The 25674-nt window shown below is 42.5% G+C and overlaps 1 protein-coding gene across 3 annotated transcripts; it reads right to left on the bottom strand.

Moving 5' to 3' along the window:
* Positions 1 to 1632: 1632 nt before the first annotated feature.
* Positions 1633 to 25591, bottom strand: setd2 (SET domain containing 2, histone lysine methyltransferase). Of its 3 annotated transcripts, XM_049584427.1 has the most exons (22): positions 25160 to 25591; positions 23532 to 23654; positions 20437 to 20458; positions 16289 to 20346; positions 16014 to 16145; positions 14248 to 14376; positions 13680 to 13803; positions 13499 to 13576; positions 13317 to 13414; positions 12999 to 13131; positions 12589 to 12723; positions 12370 to 12498; positions 11175 to 12260; positions 11019 to 11067; positions 10579 to 10909; positions 9105 to 9831; positions 8541 to 8666; positions 7368 to 7504; positions 7134 to 7245; positions 4320 to 4394; positions 4061 to 4162; positions 1633 to 3424 (listed from the first exon to the last, which is right to left on the bottom strand). In XM_049584427.1, the coding sequence occupies exons 2-22, from the start codon at positions 23558 to 23560 to the stop codon at positions 3263 to 3265; spliced, it is 7974 nt and encodes a 2657-aa protein (XP_049440384.1). In that variant the 5' UTR covers positions 23561 to 23654; positions 25160 to 25591; the 3' UTR covers positions 1633 to 3262. The 3 variants fall into 3 exon arrangements, with proteins under 3 accessions (XP_049440384.1, XP_049440383.1, XP_049440385.1); XM_049584426.1 differs by lacking the exon at positions 23532 to 23654; XM_049584428.1 differs by lacking the exon at positions 23532 to 23654 and having other exon boundaries at positions 25517 to 25571.
* Between the last annotated feature and the right edge of the window lie 83 nt (positions 25592 to 25674).

Here is a 25674-nt window from a genome sequence, read left to right as displayed (position 1 = left end):
GAGTACTGCACACAGAGTGCCAATGACCCATACACACACACAGCTGGCAGTAGCAATATGCATATAATGGTAGCTTCCCCACATAAACTTCACACTACAGTAGTAATATCAGTACCCTGGCACAGTGGGCATTATAAGATTTACAAAAGAAAAAAAAGTTGCTGTTTTAAAGTTAAAAATTGAAAGAAAAAAAAAAGTCATGTTTTTTTTCACTGTTGATATTCATGCAGGGTGGCTGAATTTAATTTCTCTACAGGACCGCAGGTAGTGCAAACTGTTTATTTTTGACGAAATTTTAAATGAAACACAGAATAAAGTAGTATTTATGAGCGAAGCTGCCGTAAATTTAAAAATTCATTGATGATTTCTGTTTTATAGTTTCTGGCTACCCAAAATATATGGATAAATGCAATGGATCAACAATTCAAAAGTACAGCTGAAATAGTTAGCTTAAATTAATGGATAAATAGTGAAAATAAATAATGTTAGTGAAAAGTAATAAATAAATAGCTGAAATAGCTAAAAGCAATGAATGGCTAAATGGTTGAAGTAGCAGCTAAAATTAAATTAATACATTTAAAATAGCAAGAATAAATGGTGTTGACAATTAGGGGGCACTTGAGTTCATCTGATAGGGTTGAGAGTGTATAAGTGGGTTAATACTTAAAGATTTATTATCAGATATCTTTGTGTTGTACCTCCCATAGACCCTAAACAATTAGCAGTTTAGGATCAAATCAGGCATTTCTTGTAAATGTAATTTGGACGTCATGTGCCTTCATATGTACAGCAACACCAACATTTTTTTCTTTTTTAACGTTCACAGAAATATGAAAATTACTGGACCACAACCACATTACTACAGACATGTCTGTCATTTACAGTAAATCATAAAACCCACTTGATGAATAACACAGGGAGGAAGTTTGGACATATTTGGAATATACTACCCCTTATCAAGGGATTTAGTGTATAAGCACATTTCCTATCCAAAACCCTGAGGGAAATCAGTTAAGAGGTATTTAATAATTTGAGGGTGAAATGAAAATAATGGCTCCATCCAAAATATTCTGCAGGAAAGTTTCCTCTTTCTCTCCGAGGCACAATCTGATTCCTGCTCCCCCTCTGCTCTGCTCTGAACTCAAATCTGTTAATGATCTCTTTGCATTCGGGCTCTAAGTGGGAGCAGGCATCTTGCATGGCCTAGGGCAGTGTTACATGCCGTCACACACTCCAGACGGGACTGCTTAACTGCGGTCTGGAGCACACAGGCATGGGGCTGCGGAATGTGCACACACTGGGAGGGGGGTTGGGACCGGCGAGAGAGGAGGAAGCAGAGCAGCGCCTCTCTCCACTCGTCACGGGTCTCCATATTTAGAGTGCACAGAACGTCTCTAATGAAGGCAGTCGATCACTTTGATTCCCTTTACTGGGGCCAAACATCTGGCTCAACACTGCGTACGCGATGTAGTGGCACTCATGCCGTGTGCACCCCTTATTAGAGGAGGGAGCCAATCTAAAACGGGATTGGGTGTGCACTCAGCAGTTCATCATGTAACAGAGGTCACTCACATTTGCTCAGATCTGTTTAACTGACACCCAATTTAACTGCACAGCAGGGATATAATTTTACAAAAAAGTTTATTATCTTTTAAAATGTTTGTACACTCCGTATGACAATGTGCTTACACAATACTTACAGTAGAGTTGGGTGAAACTTACTTTGTACATAGAAAAATAATAATAAACAAACAGAAAAAAAAGAAACATGAAAATCTCCCCCGCCACTGAAATAAAATAGAGGGCTGTGAGTCAGCAGGTTTCCTAAGTTCTGACAGACTGATGTGGGAACTGCATCAGGAGGGCTGAGCTGGTGAGGATGGGTGGGCTCGCTGTGCTCCCTGACCCCTACTCTCCTGCGTACAGCTTTGGTAACTTTACACATTATTTACACTTTCAATCATGAAATGATAGTCCTTTTACAAAGTGTCTGCTTATTTAAACATTCCCAAAACTATTATTCAATATATTCACATATAAAGCAATATACATATGTTGGAACTTTCAATGCAATTTAATAACCTGCAACAAATTGATGACCTAATGCTAATGAGCCTACTCTGACAACTGTAAAAATCTTGGAAATTAATGAATGACAGTTTGTGACGCGAGGCCGGCCTATGTGTCGTCTAACGAGGACTGGTTTAAAAAATAAGAACGAGAACACACAAGATGTTTAGAAACGGTTAAAACTGCAATGCTACAACTTTCATTTTCAACCTTATTCCTGTGAGAGGAGGAAACAGGGGCAGGACAAGTCGGGAGAGGGGTTGGACAGGAAATGGGGTCTGATACACAGCTAAACAGCACATCAAACACAGCATTCAAACCCTGCTCCCATTATTATACATAACTTTATAAAAGACATAATGATCACCATGCCAACCTGCTGGTTACTGGCTGATCCCTAAGTGTATTGTGAGTGAAGCTCATCCTGGTGAGGGCATATTACTTGAAGCAGGACATGTGGAAAACGTAGGAATTTCCATAAGGATACCAAACTGACCTCAGCCTACATCATGCATTCATAAAACAACAGAGGCTCCAAAGTCTCGTGTTTAAGAAGGCAGGGTTTGAGGAGTGTAAGCTTGGAAGCTTGGACCTCCACAGCCCAGTTAAAAGCAGCACCAGATACAGAGTCAGTGGCGGGGGGTTGAAGCGTGCACATGAAAAAGGAAGTGGGGGGTGGGGGGGACTGGACTGTTGGGTCATTGATCCATTTTTAACAGTGGAAAGTAACAAACTAACTCTGATAAATATGATACCAAAGCTGATTCAATTGAGTAATCCTCGTTCAGGACTACAAGAGTTTAAAAAGTGGAATTCAGGTGATCATCTTGGGAACATTTAAGAGCCACAAATGGAAAAAAACAAAAAAATGCTTAAAATCAAACAGTCAGTGAGAACGTTAGTCTCTGTAGCACCCCGCAGTGTCGTCCTTCGAGAACACTGCACCTGGAGCTTTCGGGGTCGTTCACCGACACTCGAGTCTCCGCCAGTCTCAAGAACGGGGCTCCTCCGTGATCCACCGGGCCTGGAGAGCTTCTTGGGCAGCAGTGCAATTCTTAGTCATAAATATGCGTAAGAAACTACTTCACAGCTCAGGCTGGCCAGTAACATACATGAAGGAGTGAATGGAAAGGCAAATGTGTGCTTCTCCGGTGTTCGCGCAGAGCAAGAGTAACATCTGTGGCCGCTGAGGCTAGTACACCTCTGTGTCCTCCTTGGGCCTGTACACGGGGCCGAATCTCTGCATGTACTTCTTGATGTACTCCTTGGTCTTGTGCTTCACATTCTCGTTACACTCAAGGTCCTCAGGATTGTTGCAAGCTTTTAGCTCCTTATTCATAACTCCGTGAGTTAGCTGGAGGAATGGGCAGAGATGGGGAAAGAGTCAGACATGTTTCTTGTCACCAGACTACAGTTAATTATATAATTACAATGTATATGTAAGTTGCGGTGGAGTGGTTGGATGGTTAATTCTCTTGTAGTGACTTTGCCCTTTATAATTTGAGACAATAAAAACGCAATCTCTAAATGAGCGAAGCCCAACTCGTCTTTCTGTTTATTGTGCCCATGTGCTCAGAGTCCTGGTATGTCCGAGTGGCACTCAGCGCAAACCACTCCCTACATACACAATCCATGGACCTACCAGGAACCTTGGGGGGAAAAAAAACAAAAAGAATGCTGCTCTTTGAAGAAACGCTGGTTGCAAAGAGCTTTTAGAAAGGAATGAGTAAAACAAAAGCGAGGGAGATAATAGTTTACATGTACAATGTGTTTTTAGTCTCTTCCAGAGGCACAATACAAAAACATGTGGCTGGAAAAAGAAATCGTTGGAGCTCAACTATTTAGCTCTGGTTTGAGGGAAACTTTGCTTTTTAAGTTTAAAGTTGACCAATACTTTAACTGTGTCTGACAAGGCGGGGGCCAAGGTTTACAGCTTCTCTGCATTAATAGACGCTCTAAGTGCATGTGTAAACATCTTGTTTAATCTTACCTTTCTAGCCAGGTGTTTGAAGTCTTCTGTGTTGCTGATACGTCCAAGTTTGCAGTCTGGTTTCCGATAAGGATTTAGACACTGCACTATGAACTGAGACATCTGAGTAACATACACACACATGCAAAAACACTTGTTAAGAAGCGAAGAATATGTCAAATGGAAACTTGCACGGGTGGCTAGAAGAGGTTTGGAACTTTAAAACATCTGGAGTTAAATAACATTGCTGCGGACATTGTTTACAGAGACTCTGGCTCACCTCTTTGCGAAATGTCTCTTTACTCTTTTTAGCCAGCTCACTCGAAGTGTCTGCTTCAGCTGTCTTTGTGGAAAACTGCAACAACATAGTAAAAACACAAAGAGAGATGGATGAGATGATTAAAATGCTTTTTAGCAAACAAGTTTTGTTTGTTTCACATTAAAGGGATAGTTTGGATTTTCTGAAGCGGGGTTGTATAAGGGCCTTATCCACAGTCAGTTTATCATCTGCAGTAGATGGCGGTCGGCACGCCCACAGTTTGGAGAAGCAGGAAGGAGTTCTGCCACAGAGACTAAGCAATTTGCTGCTGCGGAGGGGGGGCAGCAGCAAAACATATTTCAGCCACCTAAAAAAACCAATATCAGTTTAAGTGTATGCTATATTCAGAGCATTTTTACCTTGCTGCCAGACAGCCCTTTCTAACAGGTAACTGAAGCTGTTATATTCATTTATGGTCTTGTCAATGCCACCAAACTCCACTGACAAAAACAGTAATTTTACCTCACAGAATACTGGAGTTGCTGGTCTATCGCTGCCTTGGTCAGTTAGTTTGTGAATTTTGTGAATCTAAAGTAACCATTTAAAACTCCAAACTCAAACAATAACACAAACTAACCAATCAATGCAGCAGTAGACCAACAACTTCTGTCTTCTGTGAGGTAAAATTAGTGCATTTCTCAATGGAGTCTGGTGTCTGGGAAGAGGGCATGGATAATGGCTTCAGTTCCCCGATGGAAAGGGCTGTCTGACAGCAAAGTTGAGTGGTGAAACTATTCTAAATATAGTGCACACTTAAACTGGTATTGAGTGTTTTAGGTGGCTAAAATTCATTTTGTTGCTGCCCCACGTCTATGGCAAGCTGCGAGCATTCAGACACACAGAGGCGGAATGGCTAGTTGATCCGAGGCACCTATTTTCCGCCTCGTAGGGTAGTCATATTGGAGGAACCCTTTTAGTTTAAACAAACCGAGGCGGCCTTCCACAACAGGAGGGGCTGTTGAAGACTTGTGGGAGGAGCTGTTGATGACGCTGCACGAGCGAGCCACTGGTGGTGGATAAACAGGAAACAGCTGATAGCAGGAATTAGCGAGCAGCTAGTAGCAAGAGGGAAACGCAAACCTGACAGACACTGTAAAGATGAGCAACTCCTTGCCCTCGCAAACGAAGAGGCCATTAACCGTCAGATGACAGCAACGGTGAAGAACGGGCCAACTTACGAGAGAATCGCCGCCTGACTAGCCGCAGCTTCCCTCCCACGTCACTGTTTACGTCACACGCTGAGCTACACGTCTTGTTACTTGCTCATGCCCACCATTGCCCCAAAAAAGGCACATTCTGTATAAACAAATGTAGGTAGGCGGCATTTTGCTGCACTCCCCGATTTTGTTTTTATACTGCCAATGCTGAAAAAAGATTGGACTTTCCTGCAAATTTGCACAATTCCTATCTAAAAAGGGCTTCTGTTTCTCCAAACTGGGGGTGCACCAACCACCATCTAATGTAGGTAATACACTGACTATGGATGCAAGTACCTCATACAATCCTACTTGAAAAATCCAAGCTATCCCTTTAAACCCTTTGTTTTACAAGGATAACGTGTCACGAACGAATTACCATCTAATTCTTTCATCAGTTTGTCAGTCATTTTCTCAGCTATAGAGGAAGACAGTAACAACATGTCATACTGACATAACCCAGCAGGGTAATTTTCCACAATTAAAATCTCAAGTAAGGCCCCACCTGTGAATCATCTCAATCAAACATGGCAACTGGCTGCAAAACAGTAGCTATCAAGGTCAGTGGGGCATCAAACAGCACCTGCTCACCAGCCACTTGACACAAAGCAGGGATATCCTGCCAGGATGCTGTCCCTCCAGCACCAGCCTTCAACTACAAAGGCAAGCAGGCAACAGCTGACTGCGTATACCAACAACAAAGTGGTGAGGAGCAAAAGTAAGCTCCAAGGATTCACACAAACACAGTGCCAGGGCCAGGAATCTAGAAACTGTGAAATCAGATGCTTTACAAGTACAGAGCATGTGCCATAGTTTCGAGCGCTGGATGTGGACACCACCACAGTCTAAACACATGCTGGGAAATGGTCCATGACCTTGTAGCTGTTCTTGGCGGGAAACGCTGCATGAAAAACATGAATCTCTCCATCTCAGTTTTTGACGCTTTTTTTCCGACTCTATTACATCTTTTTAAAAGAGACAAAAAGGGACACTTGCGTAGTTAAACTATAACACAAGAAACCACAAATAAATGAATGCTGGGTCTTCCAGATGGTTTCTATTATCCACAAAGTCAGGATAAAAATGAAGATGGAAAACAAACGAGGCAGAGGAAGAAGAGATGAGCTGAGCCACCCCTCCCCTTACAGCCTCGAGGCTAAGGAACAGACAGCTGAGCTGGGGGTGGAGTGAGTGGAATCTCTCTTTAAATCTTTGTCTCCATGTATATTCTGATGAAGCCATTTTGCGAGGAGGAGTCATCTGCGAGGACGTAACACTCGCTGAATGTGGTGTCGTGCTCAGGGTTTTTCTTTTTTCCCCCTTGAGACACAGCTGAAAGTAATCACTGGTGCAGCATCTTCAATTACCTCAAGGACCAAACACTATAATCATGTTCTGCATCCAAGCACAAACTTTCTGGGAACCAAACGAAAAAGCGAAGAGGATTCTTCCTCATTGTTAAATGAGGAAACAGATTTTTTTGGTCACTATGCAGCTATCTAAAAAAAAAACCCAGAAGTGTCAACTGCTACACATATTTCACATTTCACAGCGCACATTAAAAATGATGAGTGCTCACCTTGGAGGGATTCTCGTCATAGGTGGGTGTTCCCAGGTCCATCTCAGATTCATGGTCCACACTAGTGTTGTCGCTACTTCCATCCCAGATTGGAGGGTCCCACTGTGTTTGCCTGATGCACAGAAAGGAGTAATGTCAGATAGAAATGCAATGCAGAGGAGGAGGAGGAGGAGGAGGAGGAGGGGATTCATAGAGGTACAAAAACACACTTCACAGACACACAGCAATACCCACCTTGTGACAATATGGTAGTAGTAGATCTTGCCTTCATTGTCCCGGGCCACTTTCCAGTTGGGAGGTAGGACGATAGTTTTGGGTTTGGGGGGAGAGGGAGGAGGCAAATCTATCACATTGTTGGGTACAATCATTTCCTGCAGAGGAGAAGAAACAGAAAATAAGCATTAGCAGAAAATCCCTGTAGCTTCACTTTGGATTTACCTCTTTTGGACTTTGCTAAAAGAAAAAAACTTAATTCACTAAAGCTGCGTTTTTTTGACAACTGTAGTTTAAAGTTATAGATGATTGCATTTAGATTCATTTTCACAAATGGAGCCCACTGAGCTCTTTTCTTTATTTGTTGTAACTTAAGTCATATCTTAGCAGGAACTGTGTCATTATGTGAGACAGGAACCACATACTGTAGCTCTTACAAGCTGCAAAATTCAGATGTATACTGCCCCCTTGTGGCCACAGTGAGACAGAGGAGTTTCTCAAAATCACGTCACATAATATAGATTTCTGAAATCCCAAAGATTGTCAAAATGCAGACTTAAACAGCCCAACAAACTACTGCATCCTTCAAAACAGTGACTCTGCAATATTACCGCATGTTGCTTAAGAGTCTATATATTGTTCCTTAACTAATGATGTACAGTTGTTAATTATCAGTCAGATATATCTTGCCCCATCATCCTGTTTCCACTAAGAAAAGCCATTTTCAAGGGTTCCCATGCTTTTTCATGAAGAAAAAAAAAAAAAAAAAAAATCCATGACTTTTCAAGGGCCCATAATAATAAGAAGAATTAGGAGTAGTAGTGCATATCATAGAAAGGAAACATTGGGATTCATTATCCTACATGTAAAATCACACTGTCAGCAGCATTATTTTTCTCTTATTCACACATGTCAAATTTAAACGAAGAAACGTACGTTATGGTAAACAAAATTTTGTCACACATTAACACATATTAGATCTACATGACGTTAACAGCCGCAGAAATTATTCTACTTTTATCTTAAATGACGTAAAAGGTTATCCATGGAGAATTATTGTAACAATTTCATTACACACAACAAATTTCCAAGTCTTCTTCAAAACTTAAAAAGATTTCACTAATTCCATGACTTTCCCAGGTTGTTAATAACTGTGGGAACCCTGAATTTTAACACAGATTTTGTATTTATTACCTGTTGGACAGTTTGGGATGTGACAATGGTGGTGACTGTGCCTCCCTGCTGCACCACCACTCCCTGCTGATGGCCAGGATACACAGGCTGACTGTGCAGGTAGCTTGCTGTGGGTTCAGTGTAAGCCTTCAGAAACACAAGACACAATCAGATCAGACCATCAATGAGACACATTCAGAGATCAGTAACTGTGTGTTGAGTATCTGCTGCAATGCACAAGTGGAGTGCTATGACTGCTGGGCATTCATTGTTATTTTTGCTGTGCTGTAAAGGACAGCTTCTCTTTAAAGCTCAACAGTAAACTGCTTACTGCAAAACTTAGTTCTGGTTGATCCATTCTACATTTCTAATGATTTGATGAAGTTTAATGTGATACAAATGTACTAAATTTAAAATGCAAATGAGCTGTGCAGCTGTTAACTTGGCCATTACACTAACATACGAACCACAAACTTTTTCAATTGTTAATAGCAAAAAAAATCATCTATGCTTTCCAACACTGTATCCTCTCAAGAGAAATCAGTAAATCTGAGTACAGCAAAATAGACGCAAAGAGCACCATACCTGTATGACAGGAGTGTTGGCCTGTGGGTAGGCGGTGGGGATGCTATAGATAGTCTGGCATGGCTGACCCTGGTAATAGATGGCTGTCTGTGTCTGAGCCTGTGCTGGGGCCGTGGCGTACTGTTGCGCAGGCTGTGTCTGCACAGTCACTGCCTGCTGAGTTGTGGGATCCCAGAGAGTAGTGTAGCTCTGCTGGCCCTGTACCTGAGGGGCTGCCTGGGTAGGCACAGAGAGGACAGCTACGCCTGCGTCCTGGGTTGCTACAGTTGGCTGGGCATACTGTTGGGGGTTGCCAGTGGCGAGTTCAGGGGTGGTGATGTGCTGAGAAAGACTGGAGACTGGAGTGGCCTGGGAAGTGGAGGATGGAGAGGACAGTCCCAGATCTGATATAAGACGCTGGGGAGGTGTCTGTTCATAGTTCAGGGTGGGTTCAACTGCGGGAGTAGGAAGCAGAACTTTGCCTGCATTGGGGTTGGAGGGATCCACAAAGGTCTGAATGGGATATCCAGGAGGGTAGGTGATGAAGCCAGGGCTGGAGGCATACGCCAGAGAAGGGTCATAAGCCATAGTCTGAAGTTGCTGCTGCTGCTGTTGTTGAAGCTGTTGTTGTTTCTGGGCTTCCCGCTGAGCAACTTCCTGCTCGAACAGCTTTCTGCGCTCTTCTGTGGACAGCTTGTTACGCTCCTTGCCTCCAGCTCCTCGTGTCTTGCTGTTAGATGGGTCAAACCTTAAAAATCCAGAGAACAAGACCAAAGTTAGACTGCTTAAAGCTAGCCTCATTAAGACTTTTAATGCCACTTGGAATGCAATTTAAGACCAATTTTACAATAACCAAAACCAAAAGAAAATAAAAAACTGTGAATCACATCAATTTGTTGGGGTTACGGACAATTTTGCCCAAATGTTTGTTGTGACATAAAACATAACTTGGCGATTTTGTGTTTTATCACTGCGTGTTGGATTCCACTGCCTTGATTCCCATTGTTTGTTTGAAAAAGTTTGAAAAACTTAAAACTTAAAAAATACGTGTCATAGGCGATGCCTTGTAGCAGTTTCAGCCATATCGCCAAAGCTCACTTACACTGTGAAAAAAATGTTTAAGGTAAAGTCAACATAAGTCTTTTCAGTGCAGTGACAGACACAGGGTGCACTCGTAAGTAGTCACATGCTGGACTGCTCATAAATTCAGAGCGCTGTTGGAATATACCATTCTGTTATTCAGAGCACCACACTCTTGGAGCAGCAAAGTGTACTCTGGGCACTGTCTGAGGAGACGGAGCAGCAGATCCACAAGCAGAGTGAAAGTGAAACCTAACTCTTCATTAATTCAATTAGAAATCGGGAAATGGTGCGACTCCACCTGAATCAAGCTCTGGGAAATATTGAGAAATACCCAACTGGGTATGGGCAGAGAATCAAAGCTTTACTTGGAAGACACTGTTTGCAATGTTTCCCCAATCACAAGAGTTCTTACCGTTCCTCAGCGCGTCGGCTGCTCCTCTCGTAAGATGAGGGTGGAGAACTGGAGCGTCTCCTCCGTCTCTCCGTGCTGCGTTGTGGAGTTTTGTCGGAGACTCGGTCACGGTCCCGGTCCCGGTCCCGATCTCTGTCTCTGTCTCTGTCTCTGTCCCGCTCTCTGTCCCAGTCTCGATCCCTGTCTCTGTCATAATCTCGGTCTCGGTCACGGTCTCGATCTCGGTCTCGGTCTCTGTCACGGTCCCTCTCCTTGTCTCGCTCCCTTTCACGCTCTCGGCTACCAGAGGTGGTGCGTGGTGTCAAAGCCATGTCTCGATCCCGGCTGCGATCTGTGAGAAATCCTAGTCAGTCAAACTCAAACGGAAAGAAATTCTAGGCAAAAAAAACAAACAAACAAAAAAAAAAACAAAAAACAAATCAACATTAGACTAAACTTACCATTTGCTTCTTTTTCCACTTGACTCTTCTTTGGTATTCGGTACACCTCCTGAAATGACAAGCACAACTCTTACTTCAAACAGTAGTCTGCAAACAGATTATATTTATATGCATGATTCACAGTCTATCTTTAAAGGCGACTCTGTCTGAGCTCACCTTCAGATCCTTCCAGCTGTCCAGAAGCCTGGCAGCCATGCCACTAATGTCCAAAGCGCTGAGTTGAGGCTCCTGACTTCTTTCACTCTCCACATCCGAGACACCCTCCTCTTCATCCTGAGAAGGAGTTCCTATCACTGATGGGTCCACGGGGTTCGCTGTGACCTCAGAGGGTATACTGGCCTCAGGAGTCTCAGAGCTTGAGGCAGCATCAGTGGTAGATTCACCAGGTTGTGCCTCACTGCCAGGGGGAGGTTTCTCAGCCTCTTGTGTCTCTGCCTGGGCTTCCACACTCTCTGACGGTGGCTCAGGTGGAACATCAGCAACATCTGTTTGGATGGACTGGCTCTCTGGCTCAAGAACTTTTACGCTGGGCTGGTCTACTTCCAGTTCAGCATTTTCTGTTACTGCCTCGCTGGTCTGCTCCTCCCCACTCTCCTGTTCTTCACTGGGCTCTTTTGGCCCCTCAGGTTCATCCGTCTGCCCATCACTGGTGTCCTCTTTCATCTCAATCTCCTTCTCCACATCCAACTCCATTTTTTCTTTTACTTCCTCAGTTTGAGGTTGTTGTTGACTGCTTGAACTCATCCCTGTCTCTTCCTCTTTCTCTTTCTCCCCTTTGACATGACCCTCCTCTTTCACCGGCTCTTCCATCGTTCCTTTCGTTGGTTCTGCAGCTTCGCACACTGGCTCTGCCTTCAACTGTTTGCTCTCAGGAAGTCCTGCGTTTGATGATTCATCTTCTTCCTCATCATCGTCCTCCTCCTCTTCTTCCTTCCCGTCAGATGCTTTGCTTGCATCAGAGAGCGCACTGTCCAGACTGTTCTCACTGATGATTTTAAGGCGGCGGTACACAGCAGGCTTGGTGGTGTCGCCATCCAATTCGGGTCCCATTTTGGTGGAGGAACCATCGGGAGTGTTGAGGGGTGTTTGAGCACGGGAGGTGTTCTCACTGGAGTAGCCGTCCATCTCAGCGGGGTGAGGGAGAGTTTTTGTTTGGGCCCATCGCTGGATGAAGGTCAGGACTCGGCTCTCCTCCAACATGTTCTTAGTTGAGATGGGCAGCACTGCCAAGGTCTTCATAATCTGTAAACACAATCATAGATTATCAATTATTAATCAGCAAAGGCTCTGAGGATTTCAGTAGAATGCAACAACATTGTGAATGTTTTAATGCAAAGTCAATATATGTCACCTCTAGCTGCAGTTTGATGTTATTGGCACTGTTGCCTTTAGCTTCAGAAAGCTCCACCATGAAGATCCACAGCAAAGACAACCCATGATGGTCCAGGAACTGCTTGAGGCATGATGAATTTTGAGTATCCTGTGAAAGACAAATATATCAAATTACGCACTGCAAATGATAATAACAAATATAACAATACAATTAAGGCATCAGCCAAGCAGGTCATACTTGTATGAGCTTGAGACAGATGAGTTTCTGCTCCATAGTTTCCACTCGGACCATTAGTCTGCAGAGAGACACAACCTGTTTCTCATCATACAAGCCTTCTCCATTCTCCAGTAACGCCTCCAGCTCCTCATCAACCTGAGGAAGGACAAAGTGATGTTATCATCAAAATTACACCTTAGTCTTTCAGAAACTGGTTCAGAAATTTGAGACATTTTAGCTTGCATCCACAATACGATTCTTACATTTCTATGGTTAAAAAAATATTTGAAACAGGAAGTATGCAAATTTAAGATGAGTCAAGTTATTGTGGTTGTGATTCTTGTGTGGAAGTGAAACCACATTAACATCACTGGCGGCCAGATGCAAAGAAATGACAAGACACACTTTCAAATATGACTGAAAGAACTGACCGTGGTGAGAGCGCTCTTTCGACTGCGGTCTTTCTTCATCTTCCCACCAGCTGCCCGAACACTAACTCTGTTCTCCCCACCCAGGAAGCCTCTGCAGCTGGGTGCCCCACAGAAGCATTTCTGTGCTTCTTTGCTGTAGAAAAAATGTATAACAAGAAAATCACCTCAGCTTAACAGTCAGTAAAAAGGTTAGGCAACCAATCTTTACAAACCTATATATGTTAACATATCACAACATACCATATAAGTGTTCTCAGACAGGAAACACAATACATACAGCACAAAGTGGGGTAAAATATAACTGCAGAGAAACATTACCCGTATCTCTGGAACTGGTAATCAAATGTCAGCTCAGCTCCTGCAGTTACCGCCTTGGTGGTGAAGAACCCGACTCTGAGCTGGCCATTGACAGTCCACTGGAACGAGATAAAACTCATCATTAGATAAGTCAGCCTTCAGTAAGTTCACCTGAAAGACTTGTATTTATGTTGCTGCTGTACCTTTTGGGTCTCACAGTTGGGCTCGCAGCTATGGTTCATAAACCGAGAGCAATTACCCTTCAGTGTTGCATCAATGATCTGAAGAGACATAACGCACGATCAACTACTTCTGCCAGCTACTTCACCTGAATCATTAAACCACACTGCAGTTTAAATATTACCACGAATTGTCACCCCTTACCTCGTTATTCTTTAGAGACATGAAGTAGTAGTGGATGTTCTTATTGCGAGCGTATTCTTTCACCCTTGTTTTGAACTCCTTGTGGTCCAATACCTCCCCGCAGTACTCCAGTACAAAGGTGTTTCTGAGATAACAATAAAAACAAAAAAGTTTGACAATAATCCTGTCTGTAAGAACATCACTTAACTCTCTTATAAAGGGTTGATGCCAGTGGTTTATCAGCTTTTTGTTCCCATAATGTACATGATACCATCCACATAAGTGATTGTTTTGTGAGAAAATACCTTAAGATGACCAATGAACTTCCTTCTTAACCTTCAATTTATATATTCTTATGAAAGAAGCTTTGGTGTCAAGCTGTTCAAATGGCACATATTTTGTTTTGGAATGCAATTACTCTGTTAATGAATGAATGAATGCTAGAAACAACAACAACAACATGGACACCTTTACTATGCAGCCTAAAGGCATCCCATAGAGTAGGCAGCCCCACAATAACTACAAATTTTGTGAATTTTAGTGTTAAACTGCTTTTAAAAATGTTATGAGAGCTTTTAGAGAGACTTACGGAGCCAAGTCTTTTGCTGCCCGCAGTCCCCAGCCTTTGTCCTCTGTGAGAATAACCTCGAAGTCCGCATGTTGCTTCATCTGAAAGCGTCGGTTAGAGCAGTAGGCTCCATTCAGGCACCGCGAGGAGCTGAAAAATATCATTGTTCAAAGACAAAAACGCAATTAGATATTCTTTAGTTAACATGTGTATGCCAACAGTCTCCTACACAGCTTAACTTTGTTGTTTAATATGCCACATTTTAATGGTAAACAGCATGATTTACACCGACTCTTGTCCAGTTCTTATTGGGTACACCACGTTACTAGATTTCCTATTGCTGAAGCAATGAGTAAGATTTATCACGGTGTAAAAAGGAAATTAACAAAACAGTATTTGATCAGTGTTTGTCTTTAGCTTTCTCCACAAATTTTTAGGGGTGGGGGGAAAAAAATCGATACAGCACAGTATAACAATATTTTGCAGGAGGTTCAACAAAACAAGATGGAGGCTCCTGAGAAAGAAATTAGAAATTTGCTAACGGCGTTCAAATCAAACATCTGGACTTGTTTTGGATTTTTTAACACAGAAGAAAAGGCAGACTTGTATATGATAGATGCAATTTGCAAGCAGTGTCATATGAGAATATAAAAAACTCTGAGAATACTACGAATATTGGGGGTTCACCTTACAAGCCACCATAGAGAGAGCGTAGCCGCTGACAGCCAAGCTAATGCCAAACCGGCTCTGCAGAAAAATCAACCAACACTGGACTTAGCTTGACAAACCTACCATCCAGCTCTGAGAGAGCTGATGAAATAACACATTCCATCACCTACTTCATGTGCAAGGATCTGTGTCCATACAGCGTTGTTGAAAACGAAGGCTTTTGAGACATGCTAAAAACACAAGAGCCAAGGTATGTGACTCTGTACTGGCATCTTTCACCAACAATGCCATACCCAAGCTCTGCAGAGAAGTGAAGCATGAAGCTGAGGAATCTTTGAGTACTGCAGGAGGGGTGGCGTTAACTTGTGACGCCTGAACTTCAAGGTCAGTGGATTCATATGAGATCATAACTGCACATTATCTCACAGAGAAGTGGCGACTGCTGTCTCATGTTCTCCAAACTAAAGCAGTACACTAAAGTCACACTGGAGCAAACATTGCAGACCTCCTGCAAAATGCAGCTCAAGGATGGGGGATTGCCAACAAAAAACTTTTCATTGTGACACACACTTCTAACATGGGTGTTGCCATTCAGTTACCGGGATACCTGCATGAGAGGTGTTTCACTCATGCATTTAATCTGGCCTCTCAGAGGGCTTTAAATCTGCCAACAGTTCAGTTTGTCAGGTGTAGGCAGCATTTATGACATGTTTTATGATGGTGTTGGTCAGTCTGTCTGCTTTGCATCACATTTTGCTGCAATAAAAAAGATTAAAGTCAGATGAACAGACTGAAAACTTTATCTTATGAGGTAAAAAGGATGTTAACAAAGTTTTCCTTTGGTGAAACAATTTGCAGTTGGAAAAAAAGGTAACAAAAATCGCAATATATTTTAATCGCAAAATGCAGCATATTGCAATGATATCATATTGTGGGTAGCTTGATAACACCATATCATATTGTAGGTAGCTTGATAATACCATGGGTCCGCTGGCGATTCCCATCCCTACTAATTGTACAATCATTTTAATCCTAAGAATTCAAAATAAGTCATTTTGTTTTCCTCTGGGAACCTTGCAAATTGTTTCATTTAAAATAAGCTAAAATAATCAACTTACCACTCGATCATCAGCAGCCGGTTTAAACAATCTTCCCCACATGCTAATACTCCCTTTGAACGCTCCTCTCTGGGCAGCACTGGGCACTCACATTGCATTCTCTTGATGTCTCGATGAGATTTGCTCTTTTTTCTGAAAAAAAAAAAAAAGAAAAAAAAAAACATTTAAAAAAATGCATTTCAAAGCTCAAGCCTGAAAGCACTTGAATGTTTTATTATGAGGTCAGTCTTTGACCAAATAATTTATTTTGTTAATGAGGGTGGACGACAACTTACCTTTCAGTCAAGTACAGGTTCTCCTCAATCAAGTCAAAGTAAGGGGGCATCTTCTTAGACTTGGCAAAGTCCTTCCATTTATTGGCATCTTGGAAGTCATCCAGTCTGAGTGATGGACGCTGCACCTCAGCTTTGACATGACTTTCTTTAGAGACATCTGCCTCTCCTTGCCGCTCCTTCTTGGCTGCCGGCCCAGCTTCTGCCTCGTTGTCTGAATCTGACTCAATCTCTGGACGCCTTTTCTTGGGAGGGCCCCGGCCCCTGTGGGGTCTAAAATTGTCCTCTCTAGGGGGGTCAGGCACAGCAGAGCCCCTGCTGTTGCTGCTTATTTCATGACCTTGTACAAAGCTTGATGATCCAGGAGTGTTGGGTCCACTGCACTCAGCAGCTGTTTTACTCACTTCAGATAATTTATCCCCACTGTAGTCGTCCTGGTCATTAGTTAGAGAGTCGGGGTGGATTACACCTGCAAGGTCCTGATGCCAATGTTCATGCAAATGGAGGTAGGGTTGTCTGCTAGTCTGTGCGTTTGGGAATTGATGGTTCCAGGTGGCGTTACTCTGCCTGTGCTCCTGTCCCTTAGGAGAGGTTTCTGTCTGTTTAGTGTTTGGTAGCTGTGGGCCGTGACTGCTATCAGGCTGCTGGTATGTACTACTGGGCTGTTCTGGTTGGGAAAAATCCCAACCCAGGCTGAATCCATTCTGGTCATTGATATTGTCAGCATTGGAAAAATCATCATGTTTGTAATGGGAGTATATCTTTTCACCTCTGCTGTTTACAGTGTGCTGTTTGTGCCCTTGCTCACACTGTCTGGAATTATCAAGGCTGTGGGCAGGATCTGTGGCACTTCCATGAGCACTGATGTGACCAGCCATGTAAGGTTGAACACTGATGGAGCTGGAGCCCTCCGAGTGACTGGTGCTATCAATCATATTACTCTGGGATTGACACAGCATGCTGCTATGGGATGAATCGTTAACACCTGCACATAGACCACTGGTCTCCACAATTGCGGAAGAACTCCCCTGCCTTTGTTGTGGGCTGATTTGATTTGAGTCTTCATCAATTTTCACATTCTGCAGTTCTGAACTATTCATTAGACTGCATGGGGAAGCTCCTATGTCCTGTGTATCCACTGTTAGGGAAGAATTCTTTGGCACCACCACCACAGAGTGCAACCGTTTTATAGCCTCGTCGCAATCAGAGTCATACTCGGAGTTGTCACTATCACTGACCTCACTCTGTCCTCCTAATGCATCCTGATTAAGTAATGTTCTCTTATTCGGTTTGCTCTTCTGAGCACCTCCCTTGGATTTTTCTTCATGGTCATCACCATTCCAACTCTGCATCTGTGCAGCTTTGTCAGCTTGTGATGTATCATTTACGTGCAGACGCTCATCTGTGTTTGTTTTTTGAGAGACACTCTGTTTTAAGTTACAGTGGTCATTGCTGGTGCTCGCTTGTGAAGGCTCACTTTGGTCTTTGTATTTGTCGGTCACGGATGTGCTGTCTGAGCTGACTTCCTGCTTAGAGATCTCAGTCTGCTTCACCCCTTTGGAATGTGTTTTAGCTTCTTGCTGATTAGCATCTTTGATGTCAGAGTCTTGTTGGCTATTGTCTTTCGAAAACTCTATTTTTTTGACAGAGATCACTTTTTTAACAGAAGCCTTACTCTCTGTACAAAGTGTCCTCTGAGAATTATCACTCTCTGAGCTATCCTGCCCAACAATGTCCCACCTGGACTTTTTGGTAGTACTGCTGCTCTTTTTAACAGTATCCGCATTTTGCTGTTGACGTGTCGGCTGATCCTCAGATTCAAGACACGATGAATGTGATTTGAGCGGCAAACTTTCACCAGACGGCTTGTCGACTGTCAAATCTTCAACAATCTCTGGTTTAGTGTTCTGCTGGACATCTTGGGTGACGGGTATATCTGCTGTATCAAGTGAGGATGTTGGCCCTGGTGAACAATCAACAACTTTCTTTTCCTGGTTGCACGTTATACTATCATTACTACTGCATGAATTTAAGACAGCTGCATCTGGGTTCACATGTGGTCGCTTATTAGAAGAAAGGCTATCCTTCACATTGGTCAAGTTTTCCAGGGTGACATTTACAAATTTTAGGCTTTCACTAGGAGTTCTAGATGAAGCATTTCTATCCTCAACTTCAAGACCTGATTTTGTTTCTTTCGATCTCTTGGATGACGATTCTTGCAAACTCTTATCAGTGCATGAGACCATTTCCTTAAAATCCTGACCACTATGTTCATATCCACCTTGTTGGGAATGAGATTTTTCTTTTTCACTCTGAGAACACGATTCTGTGGTGTTTGCACACGATGGGGTCTTGCCAGGGCTGTGAAATACATCATCTGATTGTCTATCATGTCCACTGGTTTTCACAGTAGATCTAGAAGGGGTCGTCTGCTTTGAGTCTGGCCGACTGGCTTTCTTTTGGGAGGTTTTACAATTTTCTTCTGAGCCAGAGCTTCTGTCAGAGGCCTGTGATTTTCCCTTATGATCTGCCTCAGAGTCACTAGAGCTGCTTTTTTGACGTTTTTCATATGTTTGAGAATGGGTATGCGTACTGGAAGAAGAGGATTTGCTGTTGGTCTCTGACTTGTGATGGGTGCTAGATTTCCGGTAACTGGAGTCCAGATCAGGGGAGCGATTGCGCTGCGAATCAGAGTCTGATAGTCGTTTTGAAGTCCTTTCAGACTTTGACGATTGTGTTCTTTTATCAAACTCTGAAGAGTGAGGAGAATCCGCAGATTTTGAGGTTTTCTCAGGTTTGGAGTAGGAAGATGATTTTGATTCTTTATGTGAGCTTGAATGGGTGGACAATCTACTGGAGTCACTTGTCCTCGTCCTTGTCTTCCTATGGTCATCCTCAGAGTCAGAACTGTCCCGAGTTCTGTCAGTGCGAGAGCGAGAACGTCTTCTCTCTCTGCGTGGAGAACTCCGATGTGATCTCCGATCAGAATCATGATAGTATGACCTTTCGGAGCGTGATCCTCTATCGCTTCTGGTTCTCTCCGACCTGGAGTGAGATGAACTTGTTCGAGACCCTCTCGATCTAGACCGTGATCTGGACCTGGACCTTCTGCGATCTTTGTCTGATCGAGATGAACGTGATGACGTGCGTCTAGAATCACGGTCTGATTTAGAGTAGCTAGAAGACCTTTCATGATTCTCGGACCGCTTGGAGGAACTTTTTTCCTTCTCATCCACATGTGAACCAGAGGAAGACTTTTTTACCTCTTTGCTTCTGCTGTCAGAGTTTGTTTTATTTTTGGAGTCAACTGATTTGTGGCTGGAAGACATCTGGCCTGAATCTGCATCAGATTCTGAGCCAGGGGGAGCACTTCTAGATTGGGACCTGGTTTTCCTTTTGTCTACCTTACTATCCTGCTCAGCACTACTGGAACTCTCTCCTTCTTTTCCTGAGGAAGCAGCTGGCTTCTTGAGGCTTGGGGTTACCCTTGTCTCAGGGGCTTCAATGTGAGCATTCTCAGAGGGGTTGACACTGGCGACAGTCTGAGGCTGGGGTGTTGGAAATTCAGTTACACTTTTAGATTTCTGCAGAACCTGCAATTCAGGGGATTGCGGGTCCTCTGGCACAACAGATGTCGGTTTCTCTTCAGTCACAGAGACACTGAGAATTTGCTTTTTGAAATGCATTTTTGCTAAGCCTGCTTTCAGTTTAGTGGCTGAGGAGACTGGTGTTTGAGAAGGTGTCTCTGTTACTGATGTTGGCACCATGGGTGTCTGGTTTTGCTCAGTTTTGCTGTCCGTATTCTGCCCTCCTTTGTCTGAGGTTGCCTGTGGCAAGGCAGCGTTGGGCTCAGTGACAGACTTGTCAGGACTGGCGGGGATGAAGAACAGGCTCTGCAGTGGCTTCTTGGTTTGTGAGAAGCTGAAGGATACTTTCTGGCGGCCCTGATCCTCTAGGTTGACCTTCATCTTGGTCCCTTTAGGCAAGAGACGGTTGGATAGCATGACTCTGGGAGACAGGCTTTTGATTAGAGCTGCCTTGGACAGGCCCTCCACCTTTACCTACAATAAAAAAGAGACCAATTGTAACTTGAGATCTTTTGAAAATCATGAAGTTAGACATAAGGGTCTTTAACGCTACTTAAAACTTACCGAAGCATCACTCCCCTCCTGTCTGCGGTAAAGAGGAGCATCATGGGAACATAAAAAAGAGAAGATGGACAGACATTAATGTACACTGTTCATGTTCTCTGTCTTGTCTTTTTTTTGACAATTTTAAAATAAGCAGATGGGATATAAGAATCCAGAACTCTCACTTCTCTCTGGGTTGTAAACATGTCCCTGAACATAATGTGTGTGCCTCTAACTGTTAATGACTTTGAAGCACAACATCTGCTGCCCAATCTACAACAGTGTTAGGTGTACTTTTTCTACCAACTGCTTGTGTAACTCTGTTTTCCCAAATCTTGAAATGCAAGCCTGTTTCATTGTTAAAAAGCATACTTAAGATTTGTCTCAAAGTTTATGTAAAGAAAATACTTATATATAGAATCCATTTTTGAGTTCTATCTAAACTATTTTTCTCATTTACATATTATGGAGAGTGACAGGAAAAAGGGGGAACAACTGACATGCAACAAAACTCATAGGACTGACACCAACTCATGGCAGTCATAACATAGTATGTGTGTAGGCTACATGCTCAACTTGGTGCAGTGACAAACAGACAGTGACTGGAAGTAATGGATTTGAATAGCAGGTAAATGACAGGAAGTACTCCTGTGACTGTCAGGTTCACTGGCCTGTTGATTGCACCTATAGTAGGTTATACGAAACTTTACATGAAGAACAAACCATTGGAATAGCTGAGCAATAACCTGAATACAAAAAAAATAAACATTTGTTATTTATTTAAACTGAAGAATAACAAAGCTTTTATGCAGTCTGATGATGGTGGTATAAAAAAATCTGTATTATCCATGAAAATGTATCAATATAATGGTGTTTCATGCTCTACAGTACATAAATACTGCATGAAGTTGATGATTTTGAATATTTTATCCACTAAACCTTGAGGCCAAGAGCTAAACTGCTTTGTTCTGAGGACAGGATGATAAAACAGCTCTGTTTAAAATACACATATTCATCAAAGGGCCACACTGGATATCATAAAAAACAGTGTTAAATTGAATCCAATCTGGATTATAATGATTCCTGCCAAGAAATATCCCTTTTGCGTTTGATCTAGCTTAACCATTTTGGAGCTTGATTCTCTAATGCCGAAGACCTAACTCCAGTTATAACACCAGTGCCTTGCTCGATAGCACGAGCATAACAGGTGTGGAAGAAAACTGATGCAGATGTAGGAAACCCATGTAAACATGAAAACAACATGCACAAGATGGACAGGAATGTTATTTGACCCCAGGACCAGTCTCTTATTGTGAGGCTACAGTGCTTAACAATGAGCCAACATGGAGAGAAAGTCAAACAATAGACCTTTTGTTTGGGCTGATGATAACCACATCACCGCAATACCACTGTCATGTGACACTACCGAGGTGATGAAATCATCATCGACATTGCCGCTTTTATTTTTGTTTTTATTTTGAGTTGATATAATAAATTTATTGAAACATGCACAACTTTGGCTCTGATGCAGCCCCTCTGTCTAAAGCCACCCCTCTGTAGCCTTGCTCAATGTACCACCCAAAGCACTTTCTGATTGGTTACATGTCTCTATGCTGCAGCATGTATTACTGAAGCTGTAGTTAAGATCACAATCTCTTGGGGCATTGGCAGTAAACAGTAAAAACATAGTGATATGTTGCTTTTTCGTCATGGTACAAAAAAAAAAAAAACCTTTAGCATCACAGCCCTGCTTTTTGTTAACTACAAAATATTAAAATATGTGTCTATTGAAATAGCTTCCACAGTAATAGCCTAGCTTACAAGACATGCATTCATGGTCTTAAACTTTTCATATCATACCTAATTTAGCAAAGATTAGACTAAGTGTATCACATAAAAAATGATGCAGCATTCACTTTTCCAGAACACTAGCGAATATCGGTGTTGATGGGATGAACATGAGTTTAACCAGCTTTGTGATTCTGTGAAGTACTCTTCTATCTATTTCATTCATATGTATTCTTAACGCTAAACCTGAGTATGCAGACCTTAACTATGCCCCCAAACTATAAACAATATGTAGAGTATAAATATCTGTGAGGGTCCTTTAACAAGGGTGGAAATAAGCCCCAACTCGTATCATATAGCTTGACTGTCTACATTGTTGAGCTAGCAACTGGTGCTAAAACAAACACACACACAAAGTAAAAAAGCAGTGGAAGATTAAAGAAATCATAAAAAAAACAAGGAAACATAAATGTAAGTGTTCAGCATGTAAGCTGGATGAATAATTAGGTTTTTGTCTCTCCTTTTGTCCTATAAAAGTGTGTGTGTTTTCCTTAGGGTAGGCTCAATATGGGTGCTGGGCAACAATTGGGTCATTTAATCCTTTGAGGTTTCCTTTTTTCTCTGTGACCTTCAAAATGAGACACTTCTGCTGTGACGTTGTGTTACATAGAAAGGGACCGAGCAGCTTACTGTCAAATGATAAATGGACTGGGCCTACTGAACCAAAAACTTAATGTTTTTTATCTTGATGTTGCAGAAACACCTTACACCAAATATAGAAACGTTATTCCAACTGTGATGCAGATCTGTTTCATGCTCCAAGCTAATAAAATAAACGGTGACAATGACTGAACATAATATCCAAAAGCAAGCATTGTGGTCATCCATTGCTGACATATGGTGACATAAACTGATACCTGACCACAGGACCTGACATTATCTCTCTTAAAATTACCTCTGTTCCTAATGCTGTCATTTAGTTCATGCAAAATACTAAAATTACATATCTTTACTTTTTATTTTGAGGTGTTTCTACCATTGCATATTACAGTCACAGGCACTAACATACTCTATACTGTATGTGGCTACAATGCACAAAACACAACCTATGACATGTTATCCGATATCTAAATAGAAAAAAAGAGCCCAAAACATTTTGCAGAGGACAGTCTTGTAGTTTTAATTGTCACATAACTAGGTGCCAGATATGTCTGCACAGACTGCATCCAAAACAGACTACAATTTAGACACCATGCTAATATAATTTCAAGTTTCATATGAAACTACTTTAAACAAGGCATACACTGTGAGTTTGTGCTGTCTAATACCTGATCTCTGACTTGAGCAGAGTGTCCATTGAGAAACTCGTCTAGGATTAGTAGGCCTGAAGAGGCTGCTGGCCAAGAATAATCCAAAATCAGAGAAATGAGCCCTCCACAGTGACGCCACACCTGACAAAAAGAAAGATAGGGTTGCAATGAACTGAGTCTTGCTTGTCCACAACAGCTTACTCTGTTAGGAACTTCTATAATTTTGACATCATCAAATAGAGAAAATCAACTTTATGGTTGACAATCTACATGATAGTGTTTAATAGTGGCTGAGGCTTCTGCAAAACACACTATATATATGTGTACACCATGTCAAAAAGTAAGTGGTGTCACATGCATTCAACCGTTAAGTGTTTGTGACTTCTGCAGACGTCCCTTTTCGGAGATCCCTGTTATCTATCGTTGCAATGTGGCAGAGATACCAGCTGCACGTTTTAATATTGATTGTCTGCTGTGGGGCAAGGATTCCCTCTTTTCTCGGCTTGGTGGGCTGGTAATCTCTCTCTACTGCTGTCGCTTTAGTTGCATCATAGCAACAACAAAAGTAACAGGATGCATTCACCTATGGTTTATAAATAGCACTACCCTGGTCGAGGATAGATGAAAACATGGATGCAGGGGGAGAGGAGGACATGCATCTCATTATTAGACATGTAAAGCACAAGCAAATGGCCTACAGAAAACAAAGACTATCTTGACGATGAGGATTTGGGTGAAAGAACACATCGACACTCTGATGAAAACAAACGGTGACTGGTTTGAAGCAAACAAGGAAACTAACTAAAGCATGGCCTGTGCGGGAGAACTGGATGCAGCCAAAACATGGCCTTTAAAAGATGGCTCTCCCCACTGTGAAAACGAGCAGTGGGTGTATGGGAAACCTATCAATTTAGTTAAATATTTCAGCACGATTTATTATCTAGTCACACTACATCATTTATACAAGTTGTTAGCGGGCAGTTGAGGTGACATAAACTTAGCTATACCACTGTGGCACTGGTTTATCAAAAATTATCAGAAGCAGCTAGGCTAACTTAGGTAAGCTAACGTTAACAGAGAGCTTTCGTGTGCCATCTTTAAAGATAGCTGTAGCTTGTGTATTGCTAAGTATAGGCATTGCTGTTAATGTTGACTAGCAAATAATTATATGCTTGGGAATACAATTTGTGACATTTAACAGGGGGTTTGGTTGCGCAGTAGAGGTAAACAAACCTTTGTTTGTTAACGAAGACGGCTAACGTTAGCCGAGGAACTCTACTAGCATCAGGAGCTAAAGCTAGCTAGGTTAGCTAACTCGCACCGTACTAGCAGCCACTATGCTAACGATACTGTTGTTAAGTTGTGATTTATCTATCGATCTTTGTCATATATGTGAAGTCAAAGTGATGAATTACTCGACCAGTGTGGAAGCTTGTTACTTTTCTGAGTGAACCAAAAAGCAGGGATGGTTTGATGATACGTTTCCGTTTGAGGGGATAATGGACTCGCACACTCGAGTCTGTGCGACCGGCTTTAAGCATGCTAGCTAACGTTACTGATGTTTTGTCTTACTTGTGTGTAGTAAGATGGCTAAATAACAATTAACACAACGCTAAGTGAAAATCAGCGACTCTCGTAGTACTTACTTTACGAAGTGCTTAAGGTCACAAGGTTCCCCCATCCTCGAAATCACCGGTAATCGACCCTTTGTAAAACATCAAGCAACGACGTCAAATCCATACGGAGCTGTCGGAAATGATCGTCGGCCAGCTCCACTGCTGCTGCTGCTGCTGCGCCCCAGCTTCAGCCTGGGTGAGTGCTGGTACTATCGAGCTAGCATGAGCTCACTTGAGTTAGCCAGGAGTTAAGAGGAGAGATCCTAGAACACAAGCGATCGCGAAAACCAAGCGCCAGAAAGTGTCTCAATTTGGTCAACCTGTAAATTACAGCAAGACTGACAACCCGATCTGCTTGGAAGATGGTGAACATATCTTTTGGGATACCTTTTATTCCACACACTGATCCTCACAGTGTCTCTATGGCTGTGGCTGCTGTGTTCAACAACATCACATGATGTGGGAACATAGCTGGCGCGAACCCTGGAGCGCACTGCGGGTCCGAGCGATCAACAACAAGCAACTTACTAAATAAAACATATACA

The sequence above is a fragment of the Epinephelus fuscoguttatus genome, linkage group LG8, assembly GCF_011397635.1.
Source record: "Epinephelus fuscoguttatus linkage group LG8, E.fuscoguttatus.final_Chr_v1".
Lineage (NCBI taxonomy): Eukaryota > Metazoa > Chordata > Actinopteri > Perciformes > Serranidae > Epinephelus > Epinephelus fuscoguttatus.
This window is presented reverse-complemented; position numbering and strand designations above follow the sequence as displayed.

Bases quoted from the DNA above. Each gene is read 5' to 3' on its own strand.
- setd2 (XM_049584426.1), bottom strand. From the start codon at position 25,194: ATGGGGGAACCTTGTGACCTTAAGCACTTCGTAAA. The intron at 13,804-14,247 runs GTAAGTCTCTCT...TTGTTATCTCAG, and splicing joins GCAGCAAAAGACTTGGCTCC to AAACACCTTTGTACTGGAGT. The intron at 12,499-12,588 runs GTATGACCTGCT...TGTCTTTCACAG, and splicing joins TCTGTCTCAAGCTCATACAA to GATACTCAAAATTCATCATG.